The 23,188-nt window shown below is 33.0% G+C and overlaps 1 protein-coding gene across 1 annotated transcript in view; it reads right to left on the reverse strand.

Annotated features, from left to right (window-relative positions):
• LOC128204305 (muscarinic acetylcholine receptor M5-like) overlaps window positions 1–18,266 on the reverse strand; it is a 31,816-nt gene extending 13,550 nt beyond the window's left edge. Inside the window, exons 1-3 of the mRNA XM_052905716.1 lie at window positions 17,951–18,266; window positions 16,970–17,099; window positions 15,729–16,050 (exon numbers count right to left, since the gene is read on the reverse strand). Coding sequence (XP_052761676.1) covers window positions 15,729–16,050; window positions 16,970–17,099; window positions 17,951–18,266 — 768 coding nt within the window. The remainder of the gene's footprint in view (window positions 1–15,728; window positions 16,051–16,969; window positions 17,100–17,950) is intronic.
• Window positions 18,267–23,188: the final 4,922 nt, after the last annotated feature.

Here is a 23,188-nt window from a genome sequence, read left to right on the forward strand (position 1 = left end):
AAACAGTTTTTTCTTTTTGTAATTTAAGGGACATCTTTTATCAGAACGGGTGAAATATAAATGATAAATCGCGAGTGCGCAATTATTTTGCTGCCAAATATTCGTGTCATGATTAAAGAGTTCTGATGCTACACAATATTTTTTCGATGAAATCAAATTTCATAATACCGACCTAAATTGTCCTGTACAAGAAATTGACAGATTTGCATTTACTGCTAAACGAATTAAAGTTAAAAAGTTCATGCTTTTGTGAAATTCATAATAAAGCAGTTATATACAATTAATTAGCAAATATCAAACTTAAAATGGCATTTTTTTTCCAGCATGTCCAAGCATAAGAACGCTATCAAGAAAGTCTGAAAACTAGTGCGGACGACCTCAATATCGTATGATGTTCTGTATAAAGTAAATGAAGTGATATTTTGCTCGCGTTTTTATAATTTAAGTGTCTGATACACATGTAAAGGGATAACGTCAGTTGAGCCGTGTACACACTTTGGATTTGATCAAGTTTCCAAGTGTTAAAACCGTTATTGAAGATATGTACATGAAACATATAATTTTGGTACAAATGACAGTTTATAAGCACAATTGAGGCAAACTCATAACTTTAAAAATTTAACAATAACATATTTGTTTCTAATATTTTATTACGGCTATCTTATTATTTATCAAAAATATAAACTCACCAATTTAAATCAAAAAATGAATTTTTGTTATAGTAACTGTTTGGCTACGTCTTGGTTTCTACTGACCTACGACGCTATTCCAGCCTTTCACCACTTCATAATTTACTAATATACGTTTCAAGACAATCGTTGCTCTTTACTTGCCTACCAAGTTATTCCAACCTTAAAACACTTCATCGTTTAATAATGTACGTTGCAGGGCATTCTTATCTTCAGCACCGTCAGTGCTGTGATTTACAAATTCAAGGGAAATGACTATTGTTTAACCTAGTGAAATGTCGAGTCATAGTTGCTCAATTACACATGCTGATTAATTTCTATGAAGTTGTATGAATATAGTAAGATATTGGAGCTACATGCGACACAATATATTTCAAAACTTTTGTCCCTTAGTCATGCCTATTTTTGTTTGCCCGAGTGATATGTGAAATGAATATCATGTATGCAATAATTGGTTATACGTACCAACAGTCCTATGATGTTGCATGAGTATAGGTCAAATACAAAACAAGATTTTTCAAACCGTTTCATACCATTTTATCACTAGGTCAAGAGCCATAACTTTTGTAATATGAAGTAAAATGTCAAATAAATCCAAGTAACACAGCAGCCTATGCTTGCTAATCAGAGAAGGCTGCTAAACACGCTTATGCTCTGATCATTAAATACCGAGTCACTGGACATCATTTTTATCAAATTTATTTCTTTTTAAATAATTCGTATGTTTGCAATCATATCTAAATTATAAGAATTCACATGAACACCTATTTACTTTGGTATTAAGAAAGGTAATACATTGATCGGTATACTTTTATTTTTATATTATACTTCAGCAGGGCCCCTATTTACTAAAGTCTTGAGTTTGTGTTTAAGAATTAGACTGAGGAACGTAAAAGTACATTTTATTTGTAAAAATACTTTTACCTGAGCAAATATATACAATTAATCAGTATTACAATCAGGCACATATCTTTTGTCAAAAAAAGTTACCTTACACGAGATGATGATGATGATGATGATGTTTTAAACATTTCTCGATAGTGTATATTGGCGCTGTATTTCTAGAGCTTATCATAGTCAACATCATTACATTTGAAACATTTCGCGTAATTAGCCTAGAGACGCGAGGTAGATTTTTAACAATGATGTCGGAAGATTTATCACTATCATTTCCTGAATGATTCCTGCAAGAGCGTTCAATTAGATGTCAGTATACGTTTAAGTTGTTATCTTTCAAACAATTTTAAACCAATCCAAAAAAGTTATAAAAACGCATACAAAAATAATATCTGGAACATGATTCTTAAGCTTCAAAATTGTCAATTAAAATTCTTATAATTGTTAACCAGTAAGACATTTCCATCATGATTTCTTTTTTTCTTAAGTATTAGAAGTTCACCATACGCAGTAACAACATGCTGGACCGTCTGATACAAGCAAACTTAATTAATTCAACCAATATTTATTGAGACCAACAACATGCCGTCAAACAACGATTTATTATTTCCAACCGAAGCCAGCTCACATGGCCAATATCTTTCGTATATACCGAGACACTAAATACAGCAGCCCTATAATGAACCCAAGTTCAGCAATCTTACTTTTGTTTATTGTAATTCCATCTGCAAATGCCTTTGGTGTTGTTGCCTCCACATGAATAAGACATGAGTAAGATTATAGTCCATATTTTTTAAATAAAATAAACGCCATAAGTCATATTAAATCATAAATTTACTTTGAGTACTCAAGGGCCAGATATAAACAACAATAAGTAAAAAGCCATAGCAACAGTATTTACAGCTCCACAGCTGAAAGCCATGCATTCATGATTTCTAATAATGATATAATAGTTACACAGGATTAAGAACCAATGAGGAATAACGAACAATAAAATATCATTTTTAAGATAAGGTTAAATAGTTTTGCTATTACCCTGAAAACTATACAGTACCTTTTAAAATTTTACAGCAAATCAACCAGAGACACAAATGAGAGAAAACATAGATAAAATAAAATTGTGTTTGTCAAAATATATTAGGGTTAACACATTTATAACATCTAAAACATATGAAGTAACGGGGAATGGAATCAAGGAAAAATATACAATTTGATGGATAAATAATAATCCGAGGTTTAAAAGAGAAATATTCTAAAAGACATTAAATTCAGAAACAAATAGACAGAATCACCTTCTAATTTCGTTTACAAAAACAAACCCGAACAGGAAAATTCTAGACCATTCGTATATAATAACGATGTTGCGTAAATTGATGAAACATTTCGTCTGCTTTTCAAAGATACTCATCACACATGAATGAACAAAGAACACTATAGACCGACAACTATATCTTAAAAGCATTGTTGATAATAACTCAATGCCCCTTTCTCGTCATTCACAAGCAAGGACACACGGTTACTACCTGTTTATTAGAAACGTGATGTTTAATTGATACGCAGTTGACGTGACACATTAAATGTGCCCTTTAGCAAACATCGTCACCGGATAGCCTTTCTCTTTTAATTAATTATATTTCACAGACAGAAATCTCTTCTTTGCGTGTAACGATTAAACATATTGTATGTCATTAGATACTGGTTACATACTACCTCATTGGTTAACACATTATCAACGCAAAATCTGTCGCAGGGATGGGGAATCGCATGAGCGCTAGTAGGCGGAAATTTTTAACACTCGCGAAAGTTGAAATTCTTAATGATTTAGCCTACTTAATGATTGCCTATCTATGAATTCATTGGCAGAAAATGTAGGTTTTTCTAATTTTTAGGGGTAATTATATACCATCCAATTTGTGAGTTTTTCAAACTTTTTGGAAGACCACGAAGGACCATTTTGTCCATCTATTTTAGAAATAGGCACATATGGTGACAGCCGAAGTTGGTGACAGCGCAAGACAATACCAAAATTGGAAGAATTGTTAAGCATCAAGCTCGCCGACGTTACGACAACATTCATTGGGAAAAGACAAGGGGCAGTTGCTTAAAATTTTATTTTTACACAACGATGGGTTTTAAAAACGTGTTCTCCGAAAGTGAATGCTGGTTACGGATTCTAATGCGTCTTAAATGGTGACATCAATGAAAAAGGGTTATACTTTCTGATGAAAGTAAGATTGTAAAAGGACACTGTAAGCGAATCTCTTTTCGGAGAAACAAAGGTGAAGATAACAGGTCAGACCTTATGGTGTCTAAGGTCCGCCCCAAGCTGTCAGTCACGGACTGGGAAGTATTTGTTCGATGTGAGTCTGGACGTTGATCCATGTTAATGGTAACAGTAATGCTGCTAAATGCTGACAATTTATGGCCAGTTTTAGCTCGCCATATTCAGGATGGCGGCAACATTTTTCAGTACGTATGTTAGCTTGAATGTTTATGCTATAACACAAATAATACAACTTACTATACGTCAGACACCTACATGTTAATGTGTCAGCGTAATAGTTATTGTTATAAAAAATGTTAATTCAAATACGAATTACATGTCGCCGCTAACTATTGACAATCAGATTGTTGTATTTCTAATACATGAAAAAGTTAATTTTATATCTTTGTAAAGATGTAACGTTAAGCTGAAACATTATTATTTCATTGAGTCTTCCTAACTATGTAAATGACAGAGTAAGATAGAATTTCCAATTTTTGATCAATAATGGAATAAATCTCACAGTATAATGACATGTACAAACAAGCCTTACACAAACACAAAGCCTTATTTTGGTAATTTATAACAAGTTTAAAAAAAGGCAAAGCACAATTTCAATCAGCTCAATTATTCAGTATTTTGATAAAACTCTTGGATATAAGAAAATGTTAGCACTATCATAAATATAACAAAACTCCTATCCCAGTTGGTTACGTTTGACGTAAAATTTGGTTATCAATGTGGGCTTTCAATTGCTGACTTGACCTTGATCACCATTCTTAAGCTGCTTACGTTTAGAATCCAAAGCATTGTGGTAGAATCCGTTATATAACATCGCCAATTACTATGTTTACAATAAATGTCAAGTTTGGGGAGTAAATTAAACTAACATCCCTCAGACTATCCCTCAACATCGAGGCAACGATTTTATCTGGTTACATTGAAAACTTTATTCAGACCATAAAGGGTCATGTGATCGTTACCATCGCAAACGCATTTTAACGGAGAAGATATTTTTCATTATTAACAAGCAGGTGTAAGATACAAGCTACTATATCTAAACATTTGTTTTACGTATTTGTAATTGCACGTATATGGGCGATCGATCGCGCTTACCTTCCTGTCGAACCTCACTGGTAGATAACGGAGATTAACATTTGCAAATTAAACGAGACCTTTTCACAGAAATAAAGAGTTATTAACAAATAAAATATACGATAATTCGCCTTATATTCATATATTCGGATCTCGTTTCAAAATGATTTCCCATCTTGAATTTAGATATGATAGGCAGACATTGGAGAGAACAAAATGCGCAGGCATTGAAGGAAACATGACGGTGACCTCTGCCACGGAGAAACGGTATAGCAGTGCAGCGAAATTCACAGATTCGTCAACGTTTTTCAGCTCTTTGACGGTGATCTTTCCTCGTCATGTGAAATCAATATCTTGACTCGTTAAATCACACTTAATTGTTTATAGTCACGGTTGAATGATGTTCTTTTGCGAATTTATCAACGTATCTGTACAGTTTATAACACACCTGTAATTTCTTTTTATTATTTATCGCCTGAAAATGGCAAGGAATAAACAAAAGATGTAAACGATACATAGAAGACATTAAACCATTTTGGCTACGAAGAAGAATGCATAAGTAAAAACTTGATTTATTTCAGAAGTAAGACCACACCAAATTGATGTTTCTTTCCACGGATTTACCGCTCCTATTGTTTTGAAAATGTAAAAAAAAATAATATTTTTATTGTGTGACCGCACCTATATTTTCACCGCCAGCCAGATTTTTGTGGTAATATTTTTTTATACAGGCTGAATTTTTTTTTGTCATTTTCCTATGCTAGTTTAAGTGGATTTTAAAGGGAAGTAACCGTTGTGTGGCGTTTTATATTGATTGGTTTAGCATTGATTTTAATTAATTTAATCAAAACGGCTGCTTCCGGTATAAACACTGTAGCTCGAAGTTTAGAACTTTAAACTTATTTTTTTTTACAATAAATGTGTTGGGACTACTCTGAAAGTCATTGTTCACCATCCAATGCCCTAAAGAATCAATAATAATGCAATATATATCTATATATTATAACATGTGAATAAGTCCACTGAACTTAATAGGAACGTGTTTCATTCTTTGGTCCAAATTGATGTTTCAAAGTCATTTTTGACCAAATGCTGACAAAATAACTGTTTCAAACATTTAGCTATATGTGGTCCGGAAAGACCGACAAAATAGGTAAGTCTTCGCTTAGTTTATTAACTTAATTTCTGTTTTCATTTTTAGCATAATCTGGGATTTATTGAATTTAAATTTTTGGATGAACAAACCCGAATTCTTATATTATTGCTTGGCATTATTTTTTATTAACAAGCCCTACTGTATAACATCAGAATTTGAGCAAGCCCGGGAGACATTTTACCATTGCAGGGCTTGCGGGCTTGTGTTTATTTCTGCCGTATATAAAAACGACTCTCTGACCATAAAAGTACTCTGAACATTCCCTTGTATCCCTCAATTCGACAAGCACATGTAATTGCACTAACTGTGATATTCAAAACTCAAGTCTGATGTTTGATGCTGCTTATGTAAAAATCATGTTTCAAACACCCGAAATCAATCCTGATATATGTCTAAATACAGCAAAACATGTTTATGTGATTCAGGTAGATATATATGTCGTTCAAACTTTTTCCTAAAAGGAGGGTTATTTTTTATGAATGATCATCAAACTTTAAATATGTTTTAATTATTTTCGAAATTTTGGTTATCCATATAATGTTTACTTAAAACGTATGAATAAATAGTATGTATACAAACATTTTTCCATTGTCCACTAGAGGTTCAGTTCAAGATTGCAATCAAAGGTTTTAATGGACAATTATATTGAACAATCTTTCGTATTTATACTGAATATAAGAAAAAAATCGCTCTTTGCTCACTTCCGGTTTTATGATAACTGTTGTTGTTGGTTTTTGGGAAAATCCGAGGAACATTAATTTTGTGTGGCCTAATGAATACACACAGACGCGAAACTGATCAATGTTCAGCGCAATACCTTTGGAGTTAAATGCAGCATACGAGTTTTAAACGCTTTTTGTACCAATAAATGAAAAACTACGGAAACAAGTCAAGGGACGTCACTTTTATAAGAACGGGTGAAATATAAAATAAAAATCGCGGGTGCACAAATTATACACCCACAGTGTATTTGTAATTCTTATGCGACACAATATTTTTTTCTGACACAATCAAATTTCATACTTTCGCCCTAAATTTTTATAACACGTAAGTAACTATCATTATTATTATTTAAAGTTAAATATTATTTTTCATTAAGTACACCTACTCGCACGTTGGGGATCGTCACACGCAGCGAATTGCGCATGCGTGTGAACCTTATTTGCATATCTATGAATAGCTACAAGGTTTTCCTACATTGACTTATATAAACGATGATCATTGTATACATGTCTGTGAACACTGTTGTCGTGCTAGTTTCACACCAACATTCACTAAAATGTATACAAACACCAGTTCCTATAAAAAATGAATCAAAATTTCATTGACATTCATTGTCTTCCTAATTTGAGAATGAATTGACTGTCGTAAAATTTAGGGTTTTAATTTTTGTTAAGTGCTGAAAATTAAAACCTATTTCTTATTGTAGTCTTATATTTAGAATATAAAACAAACAGATAAAAACAAACACACAATAGGCACCTAAAATCCGCCACTTATTCGATTTGTTGAATGTTGCTTCTCATCACCAGTTAATTAGAACAGTGTACCCTCTTCGCGCCCCCATTAGATACACTATATGTGACTTCACACGTGTGAAAAATAATCGACAATAGCAGGTTTAGCTGTAGCTACATAAAATATGGACATTTCAGTAGAATTTTAAACATAATAATTCAATAAAAACTGTCGGAAACTGCTTCTCAACCAATATGTTGTTGTTTTTATTGTCTTCGTCTGCATTCCTAGAGTGTATTAACGTCAATATCATTACAGTTACAAAGAAAAGCGTAGTAGTATTTCAATCATGATTATAGAAGATTTGTTTTAATCATTTCCTGCATGTTTCCTGAGGGAGCGTGCAATTAGATATCATTATGTGCATAGATGTTATCTTTTCAAAGAAAATTGAATCCAATTATGTGTTGATAAAAGTCCGCATCTAATGAAAAGCATACAAAAACTGTAAACCGGAAATGGTTCTGAAGTCTCAGAAATGTAAATTAAAGATCTTAAACAAAGTCAACCCGTTGAACGTTGCGTCACTTCTGCTAGTCTGTGACTCATCTTTCGACCCATCACTCCTGCCAGCTTGTTACTAGTAACTCCACCAATAACTCCTTCCAGCCAGTGACTGGCAGGTTTTTCATCAGTCCAACGTTCACTACTGTTTTTAAAATGCACAGAGTCCGACCAGCTGTCTAAGTGGAATATGTGCCTGAATACTAGTCGAGGCCAAGTTACAAAACAGCCTCAAGTCTTAGATTAAACTGCAAATATTCATTTCAATATAGCGTCTCTGCCAGCAGTGCATTGATGGTGAGCTAAGGCGAACTCAGTTACTTAATGGAAGTTAACCCATTATCCACATATATTATGGAAGACATAGTATTGTTATGTTCCGGTTAGAGCCTTTGCACTGTTTTAAAAGTATCACCCTGGAAGATGAATGTTTTTTTTTGCAATTATCTAAAAAAAGAATGTATCGATGGATAAAAGCAAAATAGTATAAATTGAAATTGAATTAAGAATCAAATAGAACAGTTTCACCTTCATATCTCGATATAAAAACTAAAAGAAAAGGAACAGTTCTAATCAATTTGAATATAATAATGATATTGCGTAAACTGATGAAACATTTCGTCTGCTTAAAACTGATAAACACCACAGATAAATGAATCACAATATGGACCGAATACTATATCTTGAAGGCGGTGTGTGTATCACATGACTGCCTTTCTCCACATTCGAAAGCAAGGGCACAACTGGTACTACATGCTAATTACGTAACGCTGGATGTACTGTTGATGTGCAGTTGATGTGACGCACGAAATGTGCCTTTGAGCAAACCTTGTTCCTCTTTTAATTAATTATTCTTCAAAGACACGTGACTTTTCTTTGCGTTTTATGATTGAGCATATTTTATGTCATTTAATATTGGTAACAAATACGGTTAAAACGAAGATGCATTTTCTAAACTATGACAATTAGTTTCTCTTACTATAACCTATGTTACATCCAGGATCACCACACTTACGTTACTCAAGAATCGACATTATATTTTGTATATTAAGCATTTTTGTGTATTCCAAATGTAAAATTGGCACTCAAGCAAATGTATGTGCATTGCATGAGAATGCTCTCTACAACATAATGACACTATAAGGGGATTCGGTTCATAAACCCTCAATTTATCTTATTTGTATTGTGATACGCAGTTAAATGAAAGTCCCAATTCGCGCTCTATTTATTCACCGGCCAGCTAATCAACATGCCAGTAGTATTTATGACTTCATCATTCTATCGTTTATGTTATTTTGTGTCTTCTTTGGATAAAAGGTCAAGTCACATGAATTAAAATCTGCTGTTGAAAAGGTAATTCTAGTCTCATCAAATTTCGGATTTTGAAACCTTTTAAAGGGACTAGCCACAAGATAATACAATTGCAAGAAAAAAATATAAAAACATCATAAACTTACATAAAATTGATAAAATTGTGTACAATGCATCGACTATTACTTACCGATGTACCAAATGTTTTACGACACATGTATCTTTTGCAGTTTTTGCGTGTTTTTTTCTTTTCGAAATTTATTGTTGTGTTTGTCTACCACGTAAATTGAAGTCAATTTGAAAATAGCGTCGGTATATGAAGCTGCACTAATCAAATGCTAATGTTCATACTATAAGCTGAAAACCTTTTTTTGCCCTATTTTCAAACGGATAAACTCAGCTGAGACTGCGACGAAATATTACTTTTATCATGTAAAATGATGTATTATCGGCATAATATTAGATCTATACTATAGATACTATGGATATACTATAGATATATTAGTACTTATAATTCTAGGCTTATTTTGAGTAAATACTGTATTTGCTGATTTTGGAACCATCTGGTGTCTAGTCCCTTTAAGGAGACCACGAAGCACTATTGTATTTTATACAGCTTTTTTAATGCAGTTGTTATGTTGAAAATAAGCAAATATGGTGAGGGCCGAAGTTGGTGACAGCGCCATATTATCCCTAAATTTAGAGTATTGTTAAGAGATAAGCTAGCCAAAGTAACGAAAAGTAACATAACAATTCCATTTAGAGTTTCATATTTCATGGGGTTTAAAGATGTGTTCTCCGAAAGAAAATGGTGGTTGATGAGAATTTTTCTTGTATTATTTTATGGAAAACATTGAGAGAAAGAAAGGTGAAAGTTACAAAACTGACCTTATGATGTCTACAGTCCGCCAAAGCTGTCGGTCACGGAATGGGATGTATTTGCTCTAATTGTGTCATGACATCGATCAATGTTAATGGTAACAGTAACGCTGCTAAGATTACACTGTACGGCCAGTAAAAGCAGGCCATGTTCAGGATTGCAGCTACATTATTAGCGCGAATGTTAATGCTATTACATAAATAACAAGAACGACCATTGATGCAAAGCATCAAAGGGCGCCGTTTGATAGTTTATGCATTTGTTATAAGTTGAAAAACAAGGAATGTCATGACCAACAAGCATATTATGGTGCATCGAACCGCATCCATGAAATTCTCAAAATATTTGTAGTATTCTGCTTAACAAGATAGGCTAAAGCATTGAAATTGAAGAGTTTCAAGTTGAACATTTCATTAGGGGTGTGATACATTAATGAACACGACAGAATTAGGGTGCTTGTGCTATGTATTTTTTGTCATTGCCATCTATTTATATACCAAGTTTTATTTCAATACCATAAGTAGTTTTAAAGTAATGCTCTGGCCAAGAAAAAGCGGCAAAGGGCAATAATTCTGTAATTAGCTGAAATACAGATATAGTTATTGTGCACTGCACTTCCTCTCGTTGTACTTTACCATTGAATGATGTTTAATGAAATTCCAAATAGTAGTTTTCTAGTTATGCTCAAAACAGGAAAAGGTACAAAGTGAATAACTCTTGCAATTCGCTGAAATAGAATTATATACAATGCAGATCTAATCATTTAGGGGGAGGGGGCAACGTCACCATGCTGGAATGACAACTTGAAGGGAAGAATAAGTTTCCTTAATTAAACTGAATTAGGGTATTAGGGTATTAGTAATACACACTTTTATAAAAGCTTTCATCGACAACATAGTTATTATCATGGTACACTATGGGACTTTTATCAAAATTTTGAAGATATTTTTCCGTGAATTAAAAAAGTTATTTAAGTTTCATTACACCCAGCCCCAAACTCCAAGGGCTACAAAGAGCGACAAGTAAATTTTTTGTTTATATTTGATTTTTTTTCACATTATCAGAGATTATGAAAAAAACACAACAGTTTCTGGTAAAATAAACTTCAGTTAACAGAAAACTTAAGTTAAGTTTAACCGAACACATTATTGATACACATGGGAAAAAGACAACCTGCTGAAATCATTTTGAATATTTTCTAAGATGTCTAATGAACAATTTAAAAGACATTTTATGATAGTTTACCGTTCAGTTTTGAAGAAAATATACATAATGTCATGTAACCATACATTTTTATAGCTAATAAAATGCTTAAAAATCAACCTTTGTCTTGTAACAATTGATAAAGTTTTATTGGACGTATTCATGAAATGTAATCATTCAAATAAATGAATTTTAACTATGATACTAACTCAGAATTCAGATTTTCTGGTATTCTAACATTTAGAATTTTTCACAATAGTTCTTCACTCTTCAACATTTGAAGTTTTGTCTGTTCCCATGCGTTTGTACTTGTAGTGTGTGAACAGATGATAATTACTCAATGCTGAGTCAATGCTGATTTGGTTTTCATGCCCCTTCAGGTACTTTACCCATCTAGAGTGTTTAGTACTGTAAAGGAAAACAAATTTACTTTAAAGCCTTTCTAACTAATTAGTATAGATAATAATACTGCCATACATATACAAAATAAGATATAAACAGTTTAATATTTCTCAACATTATTTAAAAACAACAAGCTGATACATACATGTATATAATATAAAAAAAAATACTAAATTTATCAATAAAATTCAGCATCATAGTATTTAATGCAGGCTGAAATTCTTCATAACGCTGATTTGTTGACTTAGTAATATTCTGTCATTTTCCTGCCTGAAAGAAATTAAACTTCTGAGTATCAACCACCAGAAACTACCACCGTAAAATACAATTGCACATGTATTAATTATACATTCTGCACTAATATCCGTTTTAGCCAAGAGTAAGGGTTGGTAGGCACAAAAGTGTAGTTGTTGTGCATACATATGGTTGATAATGATTCACAACAGTATAGAGTTTTAACGAGACCTACACCAAGCAAATGAATGTCGCTAGTGTGCAAGCTGTCGTGGCTTCCAGCCCGAAACCATGTTCATATTTTCTTACAGGTTTATTTTGAAAATATGCAATTTATAAACAAATAATGGTTATGTTCATGTATTATGGTATGTTAGAAATAGGTCACATACCAAAACACATCAATTTTAAACATTTTATTTTTATTTTAAGTCTAATAGTTTTTATAAAACAATCAAATAAAAGATTACATACTCATATCATATACATAAATAATGTACATAAGTGCATTTAATAATATGTTACATGTACATAATGCACCAGTCAATTGTAACCATGGCCCCCCAGGTCCGGGGTTATGCCGGGGGTAGCCGTGGAAATGGGTCATGTTTTTACCTTTCAGGTGGCCCTGCAGTGCCGGGTGAATGCGGTGGTTTTGCCTTCGAGAAAAATATAGCGGGGAATATGCACTACCTAGGCATGGGGTGCGGGGGCATATGGCGGGGATTTGACCATCAGTTAGTCCCCGCAGGACGAGGATTTTACCCGGGGTTGGCTGGACCGAAAGACTGGCTATTCCCCGGACCTGGGGGCCGTGGTTACAATTGACTGTTGCATAAGTAGATGTAAAGTATGTAACATATGTATATTCATAGTACATGTAAAATTATTAACACGCTGTCTTAACAATTAGCAAATAAAATGATTTAAGAACTCCAAAGATAAATTAAAAAAACATTTTTGAACACAACAACGTACAAATTACTCAAGGATACTTACATTCATAGCCCTTTGATACGAATATCCCAGTTCATGCTGATTGTTGACATTCGTTTTTCGACAGGAAATCTTCTCTTACGCGTATAATTCACTTAAAATCCATGTTTTACTGCAATGTCTCAAATTGTAAGATGTATCTTAATCAAATGTCAGTGTGCACTTTTAGTGTTTACTTATTTTAAACGTATATTCATGAGAAAAACATCACGAGTTTCCAACTACTACGATGTAAAAATTCCATAATTGACCAATGAATAGCGGGGGAATACCTTCTGGTTCTAAAAATAGCAACATCCGGTATGTGTAGTGTTCTAAAAATAAAACAACTCGGGGGCAATCGTAATAACATTTTACTAATGTCACCTTCAACACATTAACAAATAAGTTTAGGTGAACATTTAATTCCAATATCGATTAAATTAAAGAAAACAGCTTACCTCGTTGTTTATCAATGCAGTAAACATAACAAAACAACATAAAACATAATTATTCCCATTCACATAATTACCGGTCCACACATTTTACATTTCCGGCACATGATATTACAGGTAACCAATCGGAAAACGTAAACGAATCGGGAACAGTTATTAAACTTATTAGTCGTTCTTCCGAAATAATGTTTTGAAGATAAATTGAAGACAATCTATTCAACCATAAATAGCATTTTTAACACCCATGCAATCGCCACCTATTTGCATTTTTTTATCATAATAAAATATAACAGTAAAACCCAACTGTCAATCAACTTAAAAACCGCTCCTACCACTAACTAAAATAAATTCCCATTCCATAATAGGAGCGCACTTCAGTGCGGCGCAAATAAAACAAACTATATGTCAGGCACCATCATGTAGATGTTTCCTTGTAACAGTAATTGTTGTCTAGAATTGTATTTCAAATATTAAAGCTTAATCATACCATTGTATCACCCAAACCTATTAGATGGCTGTATTCCAACACATGAAAGGGTTTATTATACATGTTTGTCAATGTAAAGATGCAATGTTAAGCTTAAGCGTAATTTTTAATTGAGTCTTCCTAAGTATGTAAAATAGAAATGCCAACTTTTGATCTATGGTGGAAAAAATCATACCTTACAATGACATGAACAAACAAGCTTTATACAAAACAAATCTGTAAGTTGGTAATTAGTTACAGTTAAAAAGCAGGAAAGCACAATATCAATCAGCATAAGAAAATGTCAACAAAATCATTAACATTTAAACACCGTTATTTAAAAGTCGCCGGGATCCAGATAAAAACTTCAGATTAACGATATTTCGGATTAAAAATATAAGAAAAAAACAGAGTTCACGAATTAATGGTGACGTAAAATATTCAGTCGTTGTAATTGCATTGTCGGTTACACGTTACCAACATGTTGCATCGTTCAGTAAACATGCAATGAAAATAAACTTTGTTAAATCAGTATCGTTCGGGTTAATTTTTAAAGAATGATTTAATGTATCGTTGCACTTAGTTTTCATATTTCTCCTGGTAAGTCTTTGAGTTGTTGCGCCGCTTAACACACTTCCCTATTATTTTAACAAGCGCTAAATGTGCTTCATTATCACCTCAAACCGATGCCTGATTATTCATGAAAAAAATCAATTTAACAAAGAAGAAATAAAATCGGGACCGAATTATAAATTAGATATACCGAGTATTTCGGATAAACTGTGTTCGGAGTAACGGTGTTCAAATAAATATAACAATACGCCTATCCAAAATGCTTACATTTGAAGTACAATTTGGTAACGAATGGGGGCTTTCAATATCTGGCTTAGACCTTGATCACCATTCTAAAGCTTCTAACGTTTAGAATGCAAATAATTATGGGAAGAACATTAAATTAAATTTATCCAGACCATTAAGGGTCATGAGATCGTTTTAAATTCATCGATTACTTGACGATCACAATGGCATTATAGCAGTTATTTATATAATGTGCACGTAGAATATATTTTTTCTGTACAATCAAGCAGGTGTAAGATACAAGCTACTATCTCTTAACATTTGTTTTACGTATTGGTCATTGAACAGATTTGGACGCTCGCTCGCGCTTACCTTCTTTAAGTACCACACTGGGAGTTAACCAAGATAAACAAGCACAAATAAAGCAACGTGTATTCTTACAGATTTGAACAAAAATAAAGCGTTATTCGTTAGTATTTTGGTAATGTTTTGAAAGTAATAAAAATATTAGTTTCCAAATCTACATAATATTTTTCGAAACGCGTTTCTGAAACTCGGACTACTGAAATTGTAAAGAAACGGGTTGACAGTAGAGTTCAGATAAGTCATCCAGAAAACCGTTTCTAATATTGCCTCAGGGATTAGATCCGGGTAGATAATGCTTACATCAAACACAATATGAAAAGGGAGCCAGAGAACAGCAAACCCGACGATAATGTAGGTCAGTGTCTTAAAAACTTTCTTGTCTCTATCATATTTTTCGATATTTCGTTTTGCTATCGACTGTTCTGCTGGTTTCACAGACGAACAAGCTACTGAAATTTCACCCAAATCCATTTGACGAGGAGCGGCAATTATGCTTTCCTTTTTCAATTGTCTAACAATTGGTGAATCCGACTGCTGGCTCTTTTCAATGATATTTGCTGTCCCTTTATTTTCATCTTTTCCAGTGGCCTGGCCCTGGACCGTTGATATCACAACAGCTGGTAGACCACTATATATCTTCATCGCTCTCTTCTTCATGAACAAATACACACGAGTGAAGCAAAATATCATGACGACGAACGGCAGATGGTGCCCGACAATGGCAACAATAAAGACAAATTCAAAGTTAAGAGCCGGGTTCCAGTAGCATTGGTCCGCCTTACTGTGTCGTAGTCTGTCTGTCAGCCAGGCTGGTACCCACAGCACCAACATAAACAACCTTAAACAGAAACATGTATAAAAAGAACGAAACAACACTTAGCAATGCAACTATAAGATGGATAGGAATATACAACTGATTTTTTTCTTTAGACTCGTTAGGTGTTTACTTCGGAACATATCCAATTCTTTTTTTATGATTTTGCAAAACTCTTCTCTCTTCTCCTCTAACATTGCTTTTTGTCTCTTGATCAGAATATACGTCGCTCCTCATATTTGAAAACAATTTAGTTTGTGAAAAAATGTTGTTTTTGTTTTTTATTTATTGTATGACATGCCTTTAATTCATTACGGTCTTTCACGTTAAGTTTTTATGATTAGTATTTATAAGAAAACGTAGTAATGTTTAATGGACTTCGTAAGAAGAAAATTGATATTTTATCTTTATTTCTTCTAGACTTTATATCAAAACGTTACGAATACTATCATTTATTCAGTAATAAAATCATTAGAATATTAATATAGTTTTATTACGTAAAAAGAAAACAAATGTAGCATTACAGTTGAAAGAAATCATCTAATTCCAATTATTTTCTGTTAATTTTTTACTGTCAATTACGTATAGAGATCTATTCTTTTTCTAACAAAAGATCGGATATATTATTAATTTCAAATTATTCCGGGGACTACATTCAAATTTCTGAAATGCATGCAGCGCAGTATATGGTATTGCTTTACGGTGTCCATCTTTTAAGCGGTTCAATGAAACACGATGGGTTTCTTCGTTATGTTTTCAGATCAGGCATGTGATCAAAAGCTACTAGGCACTTTGCAAAAACATATTTTCAACGGCATGTTATACATTGTAAATGCTGTCTTATAATTTGGATTGTTTTTTCAAACTTGGTATACGATTTCTTAGATACAGTTTGTGCAGCTGTTGTAAATAATTTATCATAGTATTTACGGGGTGAACTCACCAGACGAACCAGATTGAAAACAAGCAAAGCCTCTTGCTATGATGTTGCCTGTAGTGTTGACTCCAGGTGACGGACCAGAATCTGTCAAGGGATATTAGGATCAGCGTGAACACGGACACAAACGTCATGCCTGAAATATTTGCCGAACTCGGTACAATAAAACATTCGTGAGAAGGGCCTCGTATCGAAATATAAGCAAGCCAAAACAGGTTTTATATCGCCATATCGAAAAGGCGCAGGTATATTAACGAAATATACTGTTTTCGGACGGGTGCCAGAATGCGATTTAAAGAATATGACACATTTATAGCCTTGTTAACGGTGCGTGATAAACGTTGTCATTTCATCCGGGCACTTGTATATGTTTGCGATTATTTTCTTATATTACATTTTACAACCAGAGGTAGAGACAACACAAATGCCGTCTTTTCATTCTAGCTCTAAACGAATATGGCATAAATCAGCGACCATGTATATGTTGATGATAAACATCAATCGGGACATTGTTTTTCTTCACACAATGTTCCACACGTTATCAGAAAGCATTAAAGTTGTTTGACATGTTGTTTTCCAATAGCGTCGGGGGCAAATTGAATATATTGAAGAACATATTTCCAAGCAGTCCTGCTGAACTGATAATGCCGCAGTCGAACGTTGGTGGATAAGATACCAGTTTGGTCATTGCTGTCAATATTTTATGACCAAAATCGCGATTAAAATATCCTTACATATTCAATTTACGTCGTTTCGCTCTTGACATCATTGATTAAAAAAACTCCACCGTCACCAGCTGCCCTGCTAGGCATTGATTAAAAAAACTCCACCGTCACCAGCTGCCCTGCTAGGTGCTTGATACAATGAGTATAACGGCAACTGGAGAAATAAACTTATTTAATAACGATGGATAAATTTACCGAATCAAATATATATGTGTGTTTAACGAAGAGTGATTTTCTAAAAAATAAAATACATTTCCTTTACCGTAATCAAAGAAAATCCAGACCGCACACAGAAACTCTCCGAATGGCCAATATGTCCCATAAAAGGCCTGTGTGGCTTTGAAGCTCATTGCGCTAACCGCGACGGCGAGGTCTGTAATTGCCAGGTTCACGATATAATAGTTGAACGTTGTTCGAAGATTCTTCTGCATTCTGACTGCCAAGAGCACCAACACATTCCCGAATATCGTTATAAGGACAACGATGTATAATATAATACCAACAACTAAGTTGATGAATGGTATATGAAGTCCTTCATTGTTAATAATTTCAGTATTGTTAACTAATGTTTCGTTCATAATCTCTTAGTAACAGATAGAGATTGATTGTACTTTTATTTCGTATCAATTCTTGTTCTTCAGAAATATCCGATTATAGTCTACTAACTATACGTCCGAAGTATTTCACTTGTCAACGTGTTGATATCATTATTTTCAACCAGGCTAAACATATGTCAAAATCTGCCCCTAAAGCACTCCGTATTTCAAAAACCTATATTTTTCCACACTTCTAAACTAAAGCAATGAATTGACGACGATAATTTAAATTGGTAAAAACATCATATTTAAATTAATTGACATTAAGAACAAATTAGCAACAGATATACGTTGATATCGAATCATCGTCCACTGTGTTATATGCTGCTTAGATGCTTAGTAAGATATCGTAGAATGCAGGCCTTTTATATCAGCAACCTGTCTTAAAGTAATTTCCGTTTGCTTTGCACACGGCAAGAGAAGAAAATGAAATTTACTGTAGCCTCAGAATTGTTAGCATGACGTTTGCATTTATGAACAACGTCAGACTTTGAGCAGAATGAAAAACATCTCACATGTCGTCATGGCGTAAAAAAGAAAAGAAAATCAAATTTCCCGTTTTCTCATCATAATCCGATATATATGATATTTTAGTTAATGTATATATATGCCAATCAATCAAACTGGTACGTAAACAACCGAACTTCTTGTAAACACAATTTTCGAGCAATGGCGTTACAGCTTCACCCATGAATTTCATTATACACATTGTTCCATCCAAATATGAGATATAAACTCACTGCCTAAGCACGATGTATTGTACACAAATTAGGTAATCAATACTGTTATTGCTGCACACCCATTGATGAGGTCAAAACGTTTATCGGCGTTCTGTACATTACAATTAGACAAAGTGATATATTGTCTAGTCACAGCTGCGACACCATAGTTTGGCAACACTATTTTGTTTCTCTGAGCAGTACGACTACACGTCTTGTACACAACAGTTAACTAATAGACAGTTGGTTGTATAATTCTAAAGTCAGCAGAAACTGCCATTGTTCTATTTTATACTTTTTCTAGTATGTATATACCCAGTACTTACCAGTTGTTTGCCATATATATGTACTCGGCAATGTAGTTGGGTGCATTAACACATTGTTGATAACAGAATTAAGATCGTATTTACAGAGTTTGTTACAATGTTTTGAAATAAAATCCTACTTTACGGTAGTGTTAAATAGATGACAAATATCTACGTATAAAAATACGTTGAGATGTACTTTTATAATCAGGACTCAATATCAAGTGTCAAAAACCAAAGTTGTTTTTTACAACACCGTTGCAGCTAAGCTTATGGAGTCCTACCATTGGGTCAAATATTTCAGATCTCGTAAAAATATGAAAACCTGGTAAAAAAAATATAACAACTTAGTTCATGCTTTTCGATGAAATATGGGGTTTTATCAGTGAAATAACAACAGTGAGGAGTGAAAATATCACATTTCAGAACTATTTTTAAAATCCTTTCCAGTTACTTCCCCTTGATCAAAACAGAACACTTCACTTTGAAACAGAAAGTGTTGGCAAAAAATGTTTGAAATATAAAAAAGTGTTTTATAAATTTAAATAAATATATATTAGGAAAATAGCAACTTACCGTTTATTACCGGTTATCCCGTTTTTCAAACGTTTTCTTGATCTTAAAGCTGAATGTTCCAACATTTGCTTTAATACCATACAAATTACAGACGAAAACAACTGTTCGAACATAAATAGAATTTTATAGTATCGTGCAAATGTATTTTGAACTGTTTGCCGTTGTTATATGTAAAACAAGCTTCCCGGAAAATCCACACAACAATTTACAGATATCTGATATTTTTTATCCCACCCACGCCTCAAACATTGTCTGTTTTCAAGCATAACAGACTGGTCTCTGACAGTAAGGTGACTGAATATTTATGTATCATGAAACACAGTCTAAAACTAAGAAAAATGTTTGAAATCCGAAGATTATCCGCATTTGTTTTGCTAACACATTTGACCTTCCAAATTTTATACATTAAATGATGTGCACTTATAAAACTTCATTGATTAATGTTCATGAAAGCTTTTCACTAAAAAAACGAGCGAATAATAAACTACAAGAATGAATAGCAGATAACTTTTTCTCAACAAACCGGAAATAGTTAAGTTTACAGCAATAATTTTTCGTGAGGGGCGCCCCAAGGGTAGCGGTGTAAATAACACCCTTTTCAAAAAAGGGGTTAATTAAGAAATAAAACAAAAAAAACTAATAATACTCCGAAAATAAGCAGAAAAGATACACACAATTTGTTTATTTCAGTGTAAGATCGTATTTTATTTCACTCGTGATCATAGAAAAACCATATCTTCACTCGTGACTTCGCCACTCGTGCAAATATGTTTTTCTATGACATTCGTGAAATAAAACACGTTCTTACACTAAATTAAACAAATATCCTCTATGGAATGTTGGGATTTGTCAATAAAATACAATTGTATGGGCAATTAAGTTACACCATAATTCGTAACCATAGATTCGTCACTGGTGAAAATATGTTTTACTATGACACTCGTGAAATAAAACAAGATCTTACACTGAAATAAGCAAATATTCTCTATGGAATGTTGGGATTTGTCAATAAAATAAAATTGTATGCGCAATTAAGTTACACCCTACTTCGCAACCATAGATACTTATCGGCTTAATTATTTTATTCCGATCAACGCTTAATAATGAGTTTACTGCATCAAAGGGGTGAACAATGCATTTCATGCATTTCTTGTCTTTTATAATCATTCCTAAATTCTTTTTTTTTTTTAAATTAGAACCCTGTCTTTTCCTTTATTTTGTTTTTAAATATTTGCAACGGTATATATGATTATAATACCATTATAATTTTAAAAATTCAAGCTAACGCCTTCTTCGTTAAATGTAATTGCGAACATTGCCGTATATACCGGTGCAAATTAAAAAGAAATCCCACAGTAATTCCTATATAGCAGTGCCTTCAGCGCTTTCATAGCATTAGACGTGGTATAGCATGTGAGTTGGATTGATTTGTCCCAGGTATTGCCAAGCAATTATAAAACTATCAAGATAAATCCTTTGATCATCTAAGATAATATCTTGTTTCGTCAATGAATGAAGATCTTAAATGATAAACAATCGATTTACAGATGTTTCATAATTATGCACATGAAAAGAATATATATATATATATATATATATATATATATATATATATATATATATAATCATATTTTCGCTTACAGATTCAAATAGTGTGCCTCAGTGCGCTATTTCGCTTAGTATACAGATACGGATATATTTTTTATTTATTAAAATGCTCAAGTTTGTCAGTACGAGGTCCTGCGAGTATTATTTTCTAGCAAACAAGTAACTACAAATGTGTAACTCTTTTCTATATCAACATTCAGAGTCTGATAATTGATAATGGACACATATCCCAGTCATTTGGACTATAAAAGGGCGTTCGACAGGGATGCACATTGTCGGCTACAGTGTATTTTTCTATCTAACTACATTACAGTAAACGATGACATAAAAGGAATTAGAATTAATGACAAAATCAAAAAGGAAAGTTTTTTGCAATTAATTTAACATTTTTCAACATGGTGACAAATAATCCTTTGAAACACTTGTATAAACACCTGAAATGTTCTCAAAATGCTCAGCCTAAACTTGAACATCAATAAATCAACTATTATGAAAGTGGGATTATTAAAACAACTCAAATATACAATTTTGAAATACCAAAACAAATGTATGGACATCTGATTAATTCTTCTTTTAAAATGACATTTACAAATGATAAAAATACAAATATTTCAAGAAAAATCGATAAAAAAGATCAAGAATTTATAAAAATTTTAAAACAATGGCAATGTCCGCTCTTTCGTTCAGACTGTGTTACATGTATAATACTTAGAACTTTTTATTGGATGTTATCAAGTGTGTAGTATATAGCATGAATCACTCAGGTCATAAGATTAAAGGCCACACACACACACACACACATTCACTTTTTATTTTGTCACGGTAACATATCGTTACAACAGACATGTAATAACATATACAGGCAATTGGGTAAACAACATGACGGAAAATAACAATTGAGGCAATTTTACCACCGGGTACAGTGACAAATCGCTAACAGGCATGATTAAGGAAATCAATGTAATACAAAGTTGTACAGCTTAAAATTTGGCATGTATACTAACAGATCTGTTGTAAAAACAAGTCCCTTAAACTCGGGATATTTTATGAATGGAAATTCGCCTCGTTTCGTTGGCTAACGGTACAAAAAGCACGTGCAGAAAATTATGAATGGTGTAAGTGGTCTTGGACTACAAATTTAATATGAGATTATTTAGATTTAACTAGTTATGAATAATGGACTTAGTAGAGATAATGATCGCTGCGTGATTAGGAATATAAGCCTGGAGGTAAGAAGTAGAGTAATCAATAATTGTTAAAATTTCACGTGATTCATCAGATATCTGGCGAACTTTGACAGATTAACGAGAATTTTTTTATTACTTGTACTTAGGAGCTCGCTATATTTTATCATATTTGGATGCTGCCAATAATATCGTGAAATGAAGCTTTTTCTTTGATCCTGGAAAATTGTGCACGTTAATATGTAATGGTAGCTGTCGCCAATGTCTGACTGACAGAGCGGACACTGCCTGTGCGCGTATTCTATTCCTTGCCATGCTAAAGTTTCAACTGGAAATTTAAAATTACATGATCTAAGTTTGTATAAATTTAAAGCATGATTTAGTGGAATGATAGTTAAATTCTTCTCTTGTGTAATCGTTTGCTTAAAGCTATTATAAAATATTCCTTTATTGGACGATCTCATTTTTTCGTGCCAAAATTGTAAGTACTGGTCTTTTAATATTTTCGTTAT

The sequence above is a fragment of the Mya arenaria genome, chromosome 10 (genome assembly GCF_026914265.1).
Source record: "Mya arenaria isolate MELC-2E11 chromosome 10, ASM2691426v1".
Taxonomy (NCBI): domain Eukaryota; kingdom Metazoa; phylum Mollusca; class Bivalvia; order Myida; family Myidae; genus Mya; species Mya arenaria.